Source organism: Phoxinus phoxinus, assembly GCF_949152265.1.
Source record: "Phoxinus phoxinus genome assembly, chromosome: 4".
Classification (NCBI taxonomy): domain Eukaryota; kingdom Metazoa; phylum Chordata; class Actinopteri; order Cypriniformes; family Leuciscidae; genus Phoxinus; species Phoxinus phoxinus.
Window position 1 is genome coordinate 22540870 of NC_136879.1, and position 17076 is coordinate 22557945.

Genomic DNA, 17076 nt, shown 5'->3' on the forward strand with positions numbered 1-17076 from the left:
ATATTAGATTATTAAATTACATTTACATATACATTTTTGTATTCACATAACATATTAGCAAACACAACAAAGAGCCAGTAAAACTTTCAATTTCAAATTATTTAATTAATTACATTTTTAATTGAATAAATTTTTAAATAACAAATTTTTTTTAAAAAATATTCTAATTTAAAACAACTATATATATATATATATATATATATATATATATATATATATATATATATATATATATATATATATATATATATATATATATATATATATAAAGTATTATACTTATTTTAAAATATTTATTTTTAGTACAGGAAAAAAAAAAAGTCAAACCAAGAGGCCAAATGTCAAGGCTAATTACATCTAGGGTTGTGATGGCTTACAGTAACTGCTCAGTGTCCATGGCGTAATTACAGTAGTTAGCAGAATTGTCAGAGGTTAAATGATTTTTCTAAAGCAGGTGTGTCCCTCTGTGCTGCACATGCTCAACTCTCCCCTCCTGTTACTCATTCTTTGTTCATGCACGATTCAAGATGAACGTGTGAAAGAATGCGGTACCCCTCACCTGTGCGCCGACCTTGCTTCATTTGCACCTTCTCAAGAAATACCAGAATGAGTTGTCAGTGGATATGGACAGAAACAGTCAAGGAAATGTAACAAATTTTTATTTTAATATTGCTATATATTAACATTATCTTAACCTCAAGAGCACAACTCTTGAGGTTAAGATGCATTTTGCCTCTTCACCATTTGGAGGCGCTCTACACAAACCTTTACACATATTATGTGGCCAATAGCACTGGAAGAGTTATTTATACCTGTTTATGTAGATTTTACATGTGGTTATGGAATGTACCGGTAATCGTGGAAAACTGCAGCATCTCTAGCCGTCTGTGCATATATCCTTGTGAGGAAAGACACCGAGTTAAATTACACCGAGTTAAATGACAATGAGTTACAGTGAACAGCTCCTGTAACAAAAAAGCAGGAGGATTTTCTTCCTCTGTAGAGACTTATCTGACCTGGATTTGAAGCAGTTCAGCAAACGGATTATGGCTGGTGGCCTTTAAGGATGACATATTGCTACATTCTCTCGGTGGAGCTGGCTGGCACGCTCAGTGGGTGGCATGGCCATGGCAGGAAGCCCAGAGCAATGCCAAAGCCGGGCACTTGACTCCTCATTTCCATGTCAATGGGCCAGTGCTGAGATTTACAATGTGGCCAATTTGCGGCGGTGCAGTTATGGTCCTCGGCCATTCTGTCCACCGTGGAAGATAACAATGATGAGCTGATCTGGTGGGACTGACTCATACCGGCCTAGTTGCCATGACAAGTGTATTTTCTCACGACTGACAGGACGGAAAGGGGTGTTGTAACTGATGCCGGGTTGTTGAATACCACGAATTCTGTGCAAGGAACACATTCCAGGGTCTGCCACTAGACATACACAGTTTTTTGTGGCAATCAATATTATTTTTTTATAGTAAAAAAGGGGACATTGGTGACACTTTACAGTATTTGTTATTAGTTGACATTAATGTATTACTTATCACAAACTAACAATGTACAATACCTTGAAGCATTTATTATACTAATATGAATTTTAATAAAATTTAATACAATTTAATATTTCACTGTCCACTGCAGAAGGGCAAGACAGAGCGGCGCTAATGTCTTAAGAGGGAAACAAGACAGCCTTCTCACTAGCAGTGTTGCTTTTAAAAGTTACAATATCACGTTACTCCCTAAAAAAGTAACTAATAAATGCAGCTTTTGGAAAGCACAAGAGACTTCTTTCAAAAACATTAAAAAATCGTACTGACCCCACATTTTTGAACTGTAGTGTATTATTTAAAACTGTCCTAAGGCTGATTCTGTTGTGTCTCTTTGTCCGGCCTCTGAAGGAATGTCATCATCTTGAGTCTAATTTGTTAAGGGTCTTACCATGGCCACATTCCTTGCGATTTTATGTGCCTTGTATGCTGCCCCCCTTTTCAACCAAACCATGTATTTCTGCTCCCTGAGACAAGCCATGACAGTCGTCAATAGCATCATTGTGTGTGGATGAGAGGGAACTGTAATCTCTGCCTTGGGGCTTCAGATCCCAAGAAAGACTTGAGCGTTTCCGCCTGCTGTGTCTCCCGTGCTGGGACGTTACTGTTAAATGTTCCTCACAGTTCATCCTTGCCTTCTTCCTGCTCCTCTGGCCCCTCCACTTCCTGTTGGTAAAGGGGCAACCCTGTTGAGTTACGGCTTGGTGAGTGAGGTGAGGGTAATTTATAGCCCAGGAACCCTCTGCTGTGTCTGAGCTGGATGGGACAGTCTATTTATACTCTTTGGCAGGGGTGACTGGGGAGTAGTGAAAGTAGCTCTGGAGAGAAAGGAGAGGAATACCATACAGCTATGTTTGGACAACAATGGCAGCTGGGTTGCTCGCTAGTATTGGTTCAAATGTGGAACATTTGGCCCTCAGTGCTATTTACAGCACAAGGGAGACTGATGTCTCAGACACAACCTCTATATCTATCTATCTATCTATCTATCTATCTATCTATCTATCTATCTATCTATCTATCTATCTATCTATCTATCTATCTATCTATCTATCTATCTATCTATCTATCAGTATCTATCTATCTCTGTCTGTCTGTCTATCTGTCCATTTCATTTGTTCTATTCGTCCGTCCGTCCGTCCGTCCGTCCGTCCGTCCGTCCGTCCGTCCGTCCGTCCGTCCGTCCGTCCGTCCGTCCGTCCGTCCATCCATCCATCCATCCATCCATCCATCCATCCATCCATCCATCCATCCATCCATCCATCCATCCATCCATCCATCCAACCAACCAACCAACCAACCAACCAACCAACCAACCAACCAACCAACCAACCAATAAACTGAAATCTCAATACATCTCAGTATTGACATTTCTCATCAAAATTCAAGTCAGAATTAAAATAAATGTTATAGTTCTGTCCTCTTATCGTATTTCAACAGTTGTCTTGTTTGTTTCCGTTATATTTCTCCCAATAAATTTTAGGAGAAACACATGAGACAGTAGATATTGAAACAAAACAACTGAAAACTCCATCAAGTCTAAGCATTAACATTTTTCTCTGGGAAAACACTTGTTGGCACGGCTCAGTGTTTTCATCCACAGTATAGTTCAGTGTGACTTTGAAACCTCTGAAATCAGTGCTGGCTCATGAAGTTGGTTATTTTTGGCTCTGCACATCAAGGAAAAACAGACCCTTGACTGAATGACCGAGTCTAATGTAATGACTCTGCCTAATCAATTTAATCTCCAGTGCTTATTTTTCTGTGATGTCCTACACTATGTCTCTTCTGTGTGCATGCAGGAGTCTCCCCAGGTCCTGTCTCCATGGTCTGAATCTATGACCCAGCTAATACAGAGATTAGATCAGCTCAATCTGGATATAGAGGAAGCGCTCAGTGCTGGCTCCTCCCCCTCCGACACACCCAACACCGCTCGGAGACACACCGCTAATGACAGAGCATTCCTGCAGGTCACTCTTATTTATTCTATTCTATTCTTTTCTATTCTATTCTATTCTATTCTATTCTATTCTATTCTATTCTATTCTATTCTATTCTATATCTATTTGAGATGATTTGATTGGTTCACACTTGTGTGTGTAGATAACTGATAAGAATTCAGTCAGAAGAGTATGTTGTCTGGTATTGCTTGATGTGCCAGTGCATGGTGTCTGCCTATGACATGGGTTACATAGAATGTTCTGCATGCTGGCAGAGAGTAGACCAGACTGGTGACACTGACACAGAGGTCCATTGTCTTGGGAGCTTGCCATGGGGAACTTTCAATGGAAGTTAAAAAAAAAAAGCTCGCGACATAACTACCCTGTAGCAAGGGTTCACAGAAAGACAAAAGTGCCTTTTGGTTCCTCAAGACAACGATGTCTTGTGCTTGGGGTCTGTTGTTCTGTTTATATCACTATGTCCATTAGGAGTGGTTAGCAGAATGACATGGTGGGTTTCAGAGCTCTCACAACAACCGTTCCTGGTTTTTAACAGGATACAAGATTTCCCTTTGCATGCTGTTCTGGAACGACACGTTCTCTCAAGTTATTCCATTTTCAATAGTTTTTGAGCTCTTTAAAATGTTCTGTTGAGTTTGTGTCTGCCTGTGTAAGTCTCAGATACTGACTGATTCTCTATCCATCTCCAGAGATCATCCGTTCCAGACAAAGTGTGTCCCGTCCCATGCTAAAAGTTGTTGTGCTGTCGTTGCAGAGCGGAGCTGTGGGGGTGAGCCAGTCCCTCAAGTGGAACAACATGGCCAGAAGATCCGACATGAGGGAACGGCACTGCCAAGAGAGACTTGTGGGAGCCACTTCCTCTCTGGGGAGATCACATGGTAAAAAGACAGAGGTGAGCATTTGAACTTACTCAACTCAAAAAGTTTTTAGGCAATCAAAAAAAAGTTACACCTAAAAATATCTGAATGTCTATATGTAGCAAAATATTGAAGCTAATTGGCATCTAATTTAGCAGAACAGAGCAAACCATTAAAAGAAACCATTAAAAAGTTTGTGGTTAGTGGTTGTCATATTGATGGTACTGATTTAGAACTCTGGATTCTTATATTTCTATTAGCTTTGGCTTTATGTGATCAGTTGCTTAGCTTTGGTCTGTGCAGTCTTTTAAATAAAGACACTGTGTCAGTGACCAGGGCACATGTTCATTCCAAGAAGTTTCTGGGGTTGAGGTTTGATGGCCTTGGATTGCATTTCTAATGGATTTTCAGCATTAGTGGAACTGAATTAAATAGGTTTTCCCCTCGCTAATCCAAACAGGATTCCCCCTTAGTCTGGAGAATTTAATTAATGAATTCAGAGCGACACCAAAGGAAGTCTTTTAGTGGGCCATTTAAGGCCATCACATCTTGTTTGGTTTCCAAACCAGTGTAGCTTAGCTTAACCGGTGATTTGTAAACCCCTAGACGTGTTTAATGATGATATTTCTGATAGTTAGTGCAATGTGCCTTGTGTTTTTCGGTTTTGATTGGTCAAGACCAATATGTTTGCTACATATAAGATATTTAAAGTACCCAGCTCATCTGTTGTTAAGGTAAGGGCTTTGTTTCCAGTTGTACATTTGTAACTGGCCAGGGCATTTCTCAAACAGAGATTTCAGAGGTCTGTACGTGTCCTGCTGTTTAGAGCAAGCACAGAGAGATCTGACAACTGAGCGATTTACGAGTTTGGGGCTCGTGTGAAAGATACTGAAAGGAATGTTCTATCATTCTGGAAACAAATCCGACATGCAAAGGATGGAAAATAAGACTCTTCACGGACGATCACCGCAGCTGATTTACAGCTGTCTAAGTCCAGCTTCAGATCGACCGCAATTTATGATGGACTTAGTGGACTTTTGTCTCAAGCCACCCTTGCCTATAGCGAAGACAGAGAAAACAAGCAATCGCCAGCTCTTCCTTTAAGCTCATCATGAATATTTTTCATTTCAAAGGCACGCACTCCCTTGCATTGTTCCCAAAACAATATCCGATGAGCAACAGTGGGTTTAAATGAGCACAATATCTGTGGGAATTCGGTCCTTTTCCGTCCGGCTGGAGAACTGGGCCAGATGTGTTTGTTTAATCTCCGCATAGCTGAAACAGCACTGGTACTTTCTGTGGTCCGCGCATGGGAACCCCGCTAAAGGCCTCTGGCATGGGGATCTGGGAGGTGAGCGTGTTTATTAGAGTGTGTGAGAGCGCTGGAGAGAGAGAGTTGAAGAGGGTAATTGGATTGGAGGGGGTAATAGAATGATTTGGCTTTGTGCACTCTGACAAAATGAAGTCTTGAGGTTCTTGGAGAAGATTAGCAGGTCAAAAGCTCCAGAGGCATGTGGAGGCCTTCAGTCCAGTGGAATGAATGTAGGCCACCCTCATGTAGATAACAAATCCACATTTTGAAAGCTCCCTTGGCATTTTACCAAATGTCTTCTAACATTAACACAATTTGTGATTCTCACCAAGCCTGTTATTCTCGTTCCACTCTTGTTGTCTTTACCAAGTAATGAAGAAGGTGTCCTGCAGTCACACAGCTGACCGGTGTTGAAGGTCTCATCTGATCTGGTTTAAAAAGAGAGAAACAGTTTTACATTCCTACATTCCTTTTACATTACAGTTTTAATATCCAATACTATCAGGGTTGGCTACCTTTTACCATAAGTTGGAATTTTATATATATTCTCAAACTCTTAAATTCTCTAATATATATCATATATATATATTTGTATATATCAAAAAAAATCCATCTTATGAATTATGGTAAAAGGTATTATATAAAATATATAATACAATTATAAATAATAATAGTTGATTATGTACTAATCATATTTGTCACGGGTATGGTGCGGATGAAGACAGGCAGAGGCCCAAAGTTCCAATTCAAACTTTTACTATAATAAAACTTAAACAAAACTGGTACAGGCAAGGGTAACACTCTCCATACACAATAACATATACAAACACAAACATTGACCGACAACTGAAAGGAGAAAGACAGGAACTTAAATACACAGAGGATGACGAGGGTACAACAGGTGATGACAATGAAGGGTGATTAACTGATTAACTAGACAGGTGATGAAAATGAACTAATGAAAATGACGACATAGATGAAGAAAAACACTGAATGAGAAAAACAACCTAAAAGTCCATGGAAACAACAGAAAACACATTAACCTGTTAGCCTTCAGCGCCACTTTTGAAAAATCCCCAGAAATAGCATACCCAACCTAAAAAAGATTCAATTAATTTACCCTTTGTCCTAAAAGCTCAAGTATGGTCTCATTTGAAAGCTGACACCTGCCACTTTATTGGAAATGTAGAATGAATTATTGTCATAATGAAAAAAAAATTATGAATAGCTTCAAAGTTGTGTAAGTTATTAGAAATTTATTTTTATGAAACATCTTCATGAAAATTAAATTGAAGTTGGCCCGTCAGCACTCTAGAAATGCACTCCAGCTAAAGACACATGTCTGACCATGTTATATTTAAAATTTGAAGGTGATAAGTCTAAAACTCTGTATTTTGTTAAATGTTTTTCAAGATCATCTCAAATGACTTTATTTTGAATTGACTCTAAAATGCAAACTTGTGTTTATTGTCATCTATTAGCATCTATTCAGTCTATTGTCTCTATTGTTTTGTGGTGCAAACGAGCCCCATTCAGTGTCACTCTCTCCTGCACACATTTACACCTTTCCAGCCGGCTTATGGCCATAAATATTATTTTCCTTTGTCTCCATTATAATCGCTAACGACTGGCTAATCACGGTGTTTCACCCCCTAATTTCTTTCATAATCTTCACTTCACATTTGAAACTGTATCAAATGCCTTTCTTAAATAAAGAAATATTTCAGTAAGCATTCCGATTTAGAAAAAAAATCATAAAAAATAACAGCTAGATGGCAGGTGCAACTAGAGAGCTAGCTAGCATGTTAGCTTAGCACACCATCAATACACGACAATTTATGAGATTAAAAACCTGTTTGTGCTCCAAACTTACTTTATAGTGCAAGTCGAGTGTTTTAAATAATCTTCTATGAGCTTATTTGGCTTCAGAAAAGAAAATCAGACAGAAAATATATGATTTGATATTATTCTGCACTATTGTAAAGTCTATACCGATTGGCATTACATTATACATATAATCTATTATTATAAAAATACCTGACATGGCTCGAAGAACACAGGTAAATCAAATATCATTGCAATCATGTTTATTGTCTTCAAAACATCTTTATCTGCATGTTATAGCGATCTCTGAAAGCTAACGTTAGCTGTGTTTATGTCCTGGAAGGTCACAGGTTATTTCTTCTTCGTGAGCTTTCATATTTGGAAAAAACTGTGCAAATGGCGCCCTCAGCCTGCTGTATGGATTGAAAACACAGTACATCAGAGTATCCAGCGCTCTTTATGTATACATCGACGCATTTGGATATAAATTCAATAAATATTATTCCTGTCTATAGAAATATGATGTAAACCTATGATAATATATCAATATTTCTCAAAATCTGCACATTTTTGAGCCAAAAGCCCTGAGGAACGTTGTTTTGTCACGCGTTCTCAAGACAACAGCACCGGAGTTTTTTTCTGAATGGAGCAGCTGACGCTCATAATTCATATTAAAGGTATCGACTCATTTTTTCATTACATAAATCCTGACACAAATTAAGACATAACTGTCACTATAAGTTTATCAGAATACAATAGTGGTCAAATACTGAAACGTGAGACTTATATATTTTTAATGATGTATAGTTTGTCAAGGTAATAACATTAAATCTGATAGTAACTTTGAACTATTTAAAAAAAAAAACGCTTCAGAGCGTCCTCGCTCTGGTGAAGGTTAACAGGTTAACAATGTGACAGAACCCCCCCCCTCCCCCCAGGCGCGTCCTCGCGCCGTAAAACATCCAAAGGGGTGGGAGGGTGGGCGCCCTGGAGGCTGATGAACAGGTGGCCGATCTGGAGCAGGAAGCCTCCAGGGCGGAGCAGGACGTGCAGGTGGCCAGGGCGGAGCAGGATGAGGGCGTGGCCATGGCGGAGCAGACGGACCCTCAGGCGTCCATGGTGGTGAGGACCCTTCGAGTGGCCACGGCGGAGACGACCCCTCGGGCGGCCACGGTGGCGAGGACCCTTCGGGCGGCCATGGCGGTGAGGACCCTTCGGGCGGCCATGGCGGTGAGGACCCTTCGGGCGGCCATGGCGGTGAGGACCCTTCGGGCGGCCATGGCGGTGAGGACCCTTCGGGCGGCCATGGCGGTGAGGACCCTTCGGGCGGCCATGGCGGTGAGGACCCTTCGGGCGGCCATGGCGGTGAGGACCCTTCGGGCGGCCATGGCGGTGAGGACCCTTCGGGCGGCCATGGCGGTGAGGACCCTTCGGGCGGCCATGGCGGTGAGGACCCTTCGGGCGGCCATGGCGGTGAGGACCCTTCGGGCGGCCATGGCGGTGAGGACCCTTCGGGCGGCCATGGCGATGAGGACCCTTCGGGCGGCCATGGCGGTGAGGACCCTTCGGGCGGCCATGGCGGTGAGGACCCTTCGGGCGGCCATGGCGGTGAGGACCCTTCGGGTGGCCATGGGAACCGTGTCGGAAGGGCCTCCACGATCCCCTCAGAGGACTTATTGCCCCCCCCCAAAATTTTCTTGGGGAGGTCAGCACTGGACTGGACCAGCGGCGAAGAGGGCTCTGAGCTGACCGGGACCAGCGGCGAAGGCTCTGGGCTGGACGGGACCAGCGGCGAAGGCTCTGGGCTGGACGGGACCAGCGGCGAAGGCTCTGGGCTGGACGGGACCAGCGGCGAAGGCTCTGGGCTGGACGGGACCAGCGGCGAAGGCTCTGGGCTGGACGGGACCAGCGGTGCAGGAAGCTCTGGGCTGGACGGGACCAGCGGTGCAGGAAGCTCTGGGCTGGACGGGACCAGCGGTGCAGGAAGCTCTGGGCTGGACGGGACCAGCGGTGCAGGAAGCTCTGGGCTGGACGGGACCAGCGGTGCAGGAAGCTCTGGGCTGGACGGGACCAGCGGTGCAGGAAGCTCTGGGCTGGACGGGACCAGCGGTGCAGGAAGCTCTGGGCTGGACGGGACCAGCGGTGCAGGAAGCTCTGGGCTGGACGGGACCAGTGGTGCAGGAAGCTCTGGGCTGGACGGGACCAGCGGTGCAGGAAGCTCTGGGCTGGACGGGACCAGCGGTGCCTCTGGATCGGTTGGTGTTACCGTGAGGGAGGAACCACAAACCCAAAGAGCTCTGTCCATAAACTCAATAAAAGGACGATCTAAGTCCCTGAGCAGCAATATCTGGGCTAGTGGATCATCAAGTCCTCTCCAGAACCGTTGCTTCAGAAACTCCTCCTCCCAGTAAACATCCTGATGAAGATGCAGGTAAACTTCCACAAACTCCTCCAATGAACTCCCATTCTGATTGAACAGAAATGCCTCCATAGCGTTTTTGGGTCGGTCAATCTGTCACGGGTATGGTGCGGATGAAGACAGGCAGAGGCCCAAAGTTCCAATTCAAACTTTTACTATAATAAAACTTAAACAAAACTGGTACAGGCAAGGGTAACACTCTCCATACACAATAACATATACAAACACAAACATTGACCGACAACTGAAAGGAGAAAGACAGGAACTTAAATACACAGAGGATGACGAGGGTACAACAGGTGATGACAATGAAGGGTGATTAACTGATTAACTAGACAGGTGATGAAAATGAACTAATGAAAATGACGACATAGATGAAGAAAAACACTGAATGAGAAAAACAACCTAAAAGTCCATGGAAACAACAGAAAACACATTAACAATGTGACAATATTATTCAAGATTTTATGAAAGCTTTTTTTCTGTACCTGTCAAACAATCTTCAGTTTTAATTCTACTTCATTAAATTTAAATTTAAATTCAATTCAAATTCAGTTCTGAAACGCAAACAGCCCATTTCTCCATCCATCTTGTCTCTACTCTCATGATCACTGTGACGTACATCAACACAGACTTGTATTATTTCTGGCTAAAGTTTGGTTGGCAGCTTTTGCATTTTTTTTTTACACCAGTTATTGGAAGGGGAAAAGCTAGCCTGTCCGGTGAAAGACATATCAGCCACTTTGAAACTGTTCATGAATCAACACTGAGAGAATGTTTATGTTGATATAGTCAGTGTTACGAGGAAGCTGTACGTCATGAATATGACTCACAAGGATCCGGGCCAATGTAGCCCATCTATTTATTAGTGCAATAACATCAACCACTGTGAAAGAGGTTGTTTCAGTCAAACACGTCACTACTACACCACACCATACAGTCGACGCCATCATAAAATCTTTTAAAGAAAACATACGTCTCAGAATGCTTGTTAACTTGGAACCAGCGTTTATTTAAGATGTTGTAAGCCCCTGTTTTAATGTAACTTCCATACTGTAAAGAACACACTGTGGAGGCTCAGCCATATTTTACATTACATTCACAGTTATGCATTTAGCAGACGCTTTTATCCAAAAAAATGGAACAAAAGAAGTTTGCTGACAGACTTTTTTCATAATTTTTAAAATGAGAGTTCACCCCAAAATGAAAACTGTCATCATTACTCACCTTCATGTCGTTCCAAACTCTAGTGACTTTATTGCTTCTGAGATATTTTAGTTTGTTTGTCCATACAATGAAAGTCAGTGGGGTCCCAAATTGTTTTCATCCCTTTAATTTGCTTAATTATGTGTTGGTGGCTTGCTCAGAATTGATAAACATTTGTGTGAACTCACAAATGCTTTGGCAAAATGCTTCTCTGCATGCCTCTAACCTATTCCTCACCCTCAATCTATTGTTGTAAAAGCTTGGAGGTGGTGGTGAGCGATGGGAAGCTGAGTCTTCTCCATCCAACTGTGTGGAGGGTCCACGTCGGCTCTCTAACTCCCTGCGGGGTCCTTGGTTGGGGCAGGAGAGGGGAGCTAAGCGGCTCAATAGGATGAAGATAGATTACGGGGCCAAGTGCAACTCAGGAGGCCAGGATTTGTTCTGCTCCAGCAGAGGTTAAGTCTCAGTTTGGGACGTTGGCTGAGGAGCGACCCTGCAAAGTGTCAAAATACGGCTAGGTTGTGAGGTCAATGCTGTGAGCTTTTGCTCTTTTTCTTTTCCTCAGACTTTTGTTGGACTCTTTTAATTCCTTGTGAATCTGCATGAGCTGGGAGTCAACATTTTTTTCACTGTGAGAACTTTTCCATGTCTGACTTCAAGGTATATTTCACCTCAAAATTAAAATTGTGTTCTGTTGAAGTTTAGCAGAATATCCTAGCTTGGAACTACATGAGGGTGAGCCATTTCTTAGAGCATTGTGGGATCCATTTTAAACCGACTCTATCAACATATCTTTAGGCATGTGACCTCACAACTCTCATTGAAAACAATCATAACATCCTTCTCAAAGATTCCCAAAACATTTGCTCATCAGGGTTTGTGAATATAGCAGCATGTATGCCGTCAGTGTGCTAGTTCACATTTCCTGTGACAGAAAAGAGAATGCTTTATGTAAACACCATCCAATGACCTGTGAATCCTCTGAAGGTTCATCTGGCTAGATTGAGGTTATACAACTCCAATTGTTTAGTTGTGATATGTAATACAATATATATGTATGGAGAGAGAGAGAGAAATAGAGAAAGATAAGATTCTTTTGGGACCAGATATTGTAGTTGTGATTTTAGTTGCACTTCCTGTTGGCTGGACTTATACGTGTGGAACCTGTGCATGAAATGCACATACATTTACCCACGTACACATCTTTGCAATGATGCATAGACCTTTCACCACCGCTAGCCTTGAGAGGCATTCTGGCAAAGAGCCTAAAAGCAGAACAGCTCTCAAAGCGGGTTTTAACATATACAGCACTTTAGAAGCAGCAACATGAGGTGCATATTCAACTCCCGTGTTTCCTTTAAAAGCAGGACTAATTCAGGAATAGGTTTGATCCTACATTATCCTTCCTTTTTAAGTCATCTTTCATTTCCTCGAGAACTCAACCCTGCTTCTTTTGTTTCCTTTGCAGAAAACAGGCACATGCTTGTGCAAAAGATATACTGTGCGCGTACACATTTACCGCATGCGCAGACTCCAAATTAAACACATACGCAACATTAGATAAGTCTTGTCCGCAACATCACCCGTGACATATTCCTTCTTTTCTCTCGATGCTTAACTGTGCATTTCACCAAGGCAGTTTTCTGTCATAACAGAACCAAGACCCCGCGTCATGCTAGCTGCATTTCTTTGACATTCTCTAGATGTCAACTTCAAAAAAATACCACCAACTCAGCCGCCCACCTCAGCCTGCAAGATGGATGGTCCACAGCCTGATAGCCCAAACAGACCGTCCATCAGAACAGCAACAAACGTATAAAACAACAGGCCCGATTAGAAAAAAAAAGCTGAACTGTGGTGGATAACGCAGGAACTAGATAGAACATATTCCAGCGGGTTGAGCGAGGCTTAAGAGAAGAACTAAATATAGAAACGTTGTCCTGCTGCAGGGGGTTTCATGGAATGTAAGATGGATGAGGCTTCACTCGCGGGACCACATCTGGCCCGCCCGAGCCCTCTGGGGTCACTTTGAAGCGGATGCCGTCAGGGCTTTTTTTGTACTTTACAGCACGTACTTTTTGTCTTATCCTTCTATTTTTTTACTTTCTCTTTGTCTTATATTCTCTGTCATAAACCCCTATATTGTTCTTAGCCTCTTTTTTTTCCCCACGTGCCACTTGTTTTATGACTTATAAATAGGGATGTTGTGTGCACGTTGCAAAGCATTTTAGAATGGTAAAATTGATCCTATTTACTTTCTTAATACAGATTCTTGGTCTTATTGTAAATGATTCATCTGTGCAAGTTTTCATCTTTTCCAAAATGCCATTCCATGGTTTCATCTTTTGGTTGACGTCACTATATTAACTATCATATACTGACCGCTTTTCTTGAATTTGTCCATTTTAGATGGAGACAATCTCTCAGACAAAGTCTCATTTCTTATTTAATATGCAGTTTCCCTCAGAAATACTTCGGTAGTGAAAAGGGTTGCGCCATTGCATGTTGACTTTAAATGAGTCGGTTTTGGCCGGTCAGCCTCGGCTCCACGTGGAACATGTGTGTAATATCAAACATGTATTTTTGAATCTCCAGTGCGATGAATATTATGATAGACGTTAGTCATGCATGCCAAATAAAACCACTAAAAATGAACTGTAGGGGAATCCCAGACATATCACCCGAACTGAACTTCAGGGGTTGTTATTCAGTGTGATCCAAAATCTCCCAACAGCTCATAATTCAGATTCAGCCCAAATGATGTTTGTGCAAACTTTATGTATCGGTACCCTAGCCTCTGGAAATGATGGCGTCTATTTTCTTTTTGCTGCGTTTAGGATCCTGTGTATCATTCCGAGCCAATGCAGTGTAACTTGCACAGTTACTTTTCCTGAGTTTCCCCTCAGGCATTATTATTTTACATTCTGTCTATCTATCCATTATTTCTGACTGAGAAATGATTATACTTGTAATCCTGACAGCCTTCATCATTCACACTCTACAGTTCCAAGAAAATGACATAGTATATCCCAGGAAGGCACTCATTAATATATAGACCACGTGTCAAAACAACTTCCTTCTTCTTCCTTCATTGTTCTTTTTGTTCGCGTTGTGATCTGTTTTCTTGTATTAGATTGTGTTAACATTGTTTGTTTTCTTGTTATGTAAAGGTCTTGGCCTTGAATTTCTTGTGCATTTTGCTGTCAGGTTGATTGATGGATGTGTGGATATTTCAGCGTTGTACCTTTTACATCCAGATCTTTTTTTTTGTAAGGCAGGCTCTTCCTAAAGCTAGTCATCATTCATTCATCTTAATTACATGTCATGTAACCATCATTTGTGCCAGTGACAATTACTACTTTGAAACACAGCAAGACTTTACTCCAGTACACACTCTTTCTTCCAAGAATTCATAGTAATCCTCAGCAAACTTGTTATGAAAGGCGACATTCCAGTAAGCAGCCCAGCAGTCTTGTCAGAAATAACATGTAATATACATACCTTGAAATGGTCTTGCTTTACAGTTTTTCACGCACTGTTTAAGCTGTTTTATGAGGGTAACACCCTCGGTTGTGCTTGAGTTTGAATGCCATAACTCTTTGAGATGTGTGGTGAAAATTCAACCCCTCATTGCAAAATCTCACAGCCTATAAGCAACCATGACATCATCCATCATTTTCCCTCTTTCCGCTGTGTTTTTCAGACCCAGATCTCATTAAACAGAGGCAGAGGGCCCCAGTGTACATTTACAGCTGAGGGGAATACTTGAGCAATGATCAACAGACACTTCAAACAGCTTCTTAATGTATTGAATAATTGAATTACATTAAAATTACAGTTTTTTTGTTGGTTGCTGTGATGCCAGACAACATATCTGCTTTCTTTCACAAAACGTCCCCAACCTTTGGAGACCCTGCAAAACATCTTCTTTTTTTTTTACATCATTGTTGTATTTAGTAGAAATGCCTCTGCTACTAGATTGTATCTATTCATCCGAGTCTTTTTACTAAGACAAGGAGGGAAAAAAGTTGGTGAGAGATTTTGAGTCAGTCTTGAAAAATTTGACAGTACCTATCGAGTCACAGGGTTTTCATTTTGTGGACACCTCTAGATATATATATAGATATATACATTTAAATACAACTATATGCAATATAGTGACTTCAGCTGAACAACAGCCGCATTGCAATTTTCCTGCTATCACAGAGCTGCTTTGTTACAATATGTGCTGTATAAATAATTGAAAAATAATTATTGAATAGTTTTAATACATGTTGTTGAAATTATAACTTCAGTGTGATATTGTTAGTGTAATGCTAAATTGCTTTTGTTAATGTCTTTAATTTCGCTCAATGTAAGTTAAATGTTAGTTATATTATTTATGTAAAATAATAATAAATATTTAATTTATATTAAGAGATATTAACAAAAACATTCAGCATGACACTTAATTATAAAATATATTATTCATATTTATTTTAGTGCTGTCAAATCGATTAATCACACAACTTAAAAGTTTGTAAAAAAAAAAATATATATATATATATATATATATATATATATATATATATATACATACATACATACATATATATTTACAAACTTTTAAGTTGTGCGATTAATCGATTTGACAGCACTAATTTATATTTAATTAATATTAATTGTAATTTTATTATCATATCATATATTTAGATAATTTTATCGGCCACACCCCCAAACATTTGATTAGCATGTATTGTCTCATAATATATTTGCTAAATTAAATAGTGAGTTGCTGGATCTCAGGCGGAAAAGTTGCATTTTGAATACCGTGAAGTCCCTTTCACATGGAACATGTTACCTGAGCGTAGTAGCAGAAAGGTGAAACTAAAAAACAGGTTCCTCGTGGATTACAGCTGGAATGTTGGACACGACATCTTTCTAAACAGGTAGAACTTTCTCTCTTGGCTGGGCAAGAGCACTGTAAATCATAGTGACCCAGGTCAGCGTAGCCTTCAGCAGATCCGTGGGAGGAAATTCAATGGTCAGGTGTTGATTTTATCCACAGTGGGAGAGGAGCAATACTTCAGGGCCTTTGTTTTGATATTCCATGAGACAGTTTTATGTGATATGGTTACTGTTAAACTGTTATGAAAATATTAACTCAACCTTGATTCTTGTTTTAACAGATTTCATGTTTTGTTTTCAGATGTCCATCAAGAAGAGGCATGGAGGTGCGGGTGAGAGCACATTTTCCTTTATTTATCAAACTGCGCTGGCAATAAGAAGTGTTTGGATGAAATGGGCAGAGTAATGAATTTATCAGACTGGGTTAATGCATTTGATATTGTTTGCTCCTTGGCGATGTGAAAGGGTCTGAAAGTTCTGAAAGTTTTAACTTGTTTCCAATGTTCTTAGACTAAGATATTGTGGCTATTTGCACACTGTCAGTTTTTGGGATTGACACTTACAGATGTGAGTCTCGATCGAGCTGCAAGTTCATCCATCAAATCTTCATTAACCGGCAGCTTTTATATCTAGCATTTGAGTCGTGCCGCTCGTGTGTAGAACACAAAACTAACATGAGCAGCTCCAGTGGAAAACAGTCACTGGATCTAAAACCTTCAGATGATACACAGCTCACATCTTTATATGAAGTTACTGAATAGTTACTGAACACATGAAAACCCGCACCACACAGTAGACACATGTTTGTGCAGCGCAGAGTGGCTCTCTTGCACTGTATGATGACGTGACAGAAAACTATTTGTCCGGTTCCGTTTACACAATGTGGGTTTTACGAGAATGCGGTTGTGAGTCCTGAAAATGTACAGGTGTGAGTTTGGTTATAGAATGAACTGAACTGTGTGTGAATGTAACCGTATTAAGGACTCAAATACAGGACGGGCAACGGTATTCTGCAGCTGTGTAAACACGGCCTATGTCCTACATCTTTGCTCTAATCAGTAAA

General features: G+C 41.0%; 1 protein-coding gene across 1 annotated transcript in view; it reads left to right on the plus strand.

Annotated features, from left to right (window-relative positions):
- The window catches only part of stard13b (StAR related lipid transfer domain containing 13b), a 110445-nt gene that overhangs the window by 29598 nt on the left and 63771 nt on the right, over positions 1–17076 (plus strand). Inside the window, exons 7-9 of the mRNA XM_079609392.1 lie at positions 3350–3517; positions 4263–4400; positions 16315–16345. Coding sequence (XP_079465518.1) covers positions 3350–3517; positions 4263–4400; positions 16315–16345 — 337 coding nt within the window. The remainder of the gene's footprint in view (positions 1–3349; positions 3518–4262; positions 4401–16314; positions 16346–17076) is intronic.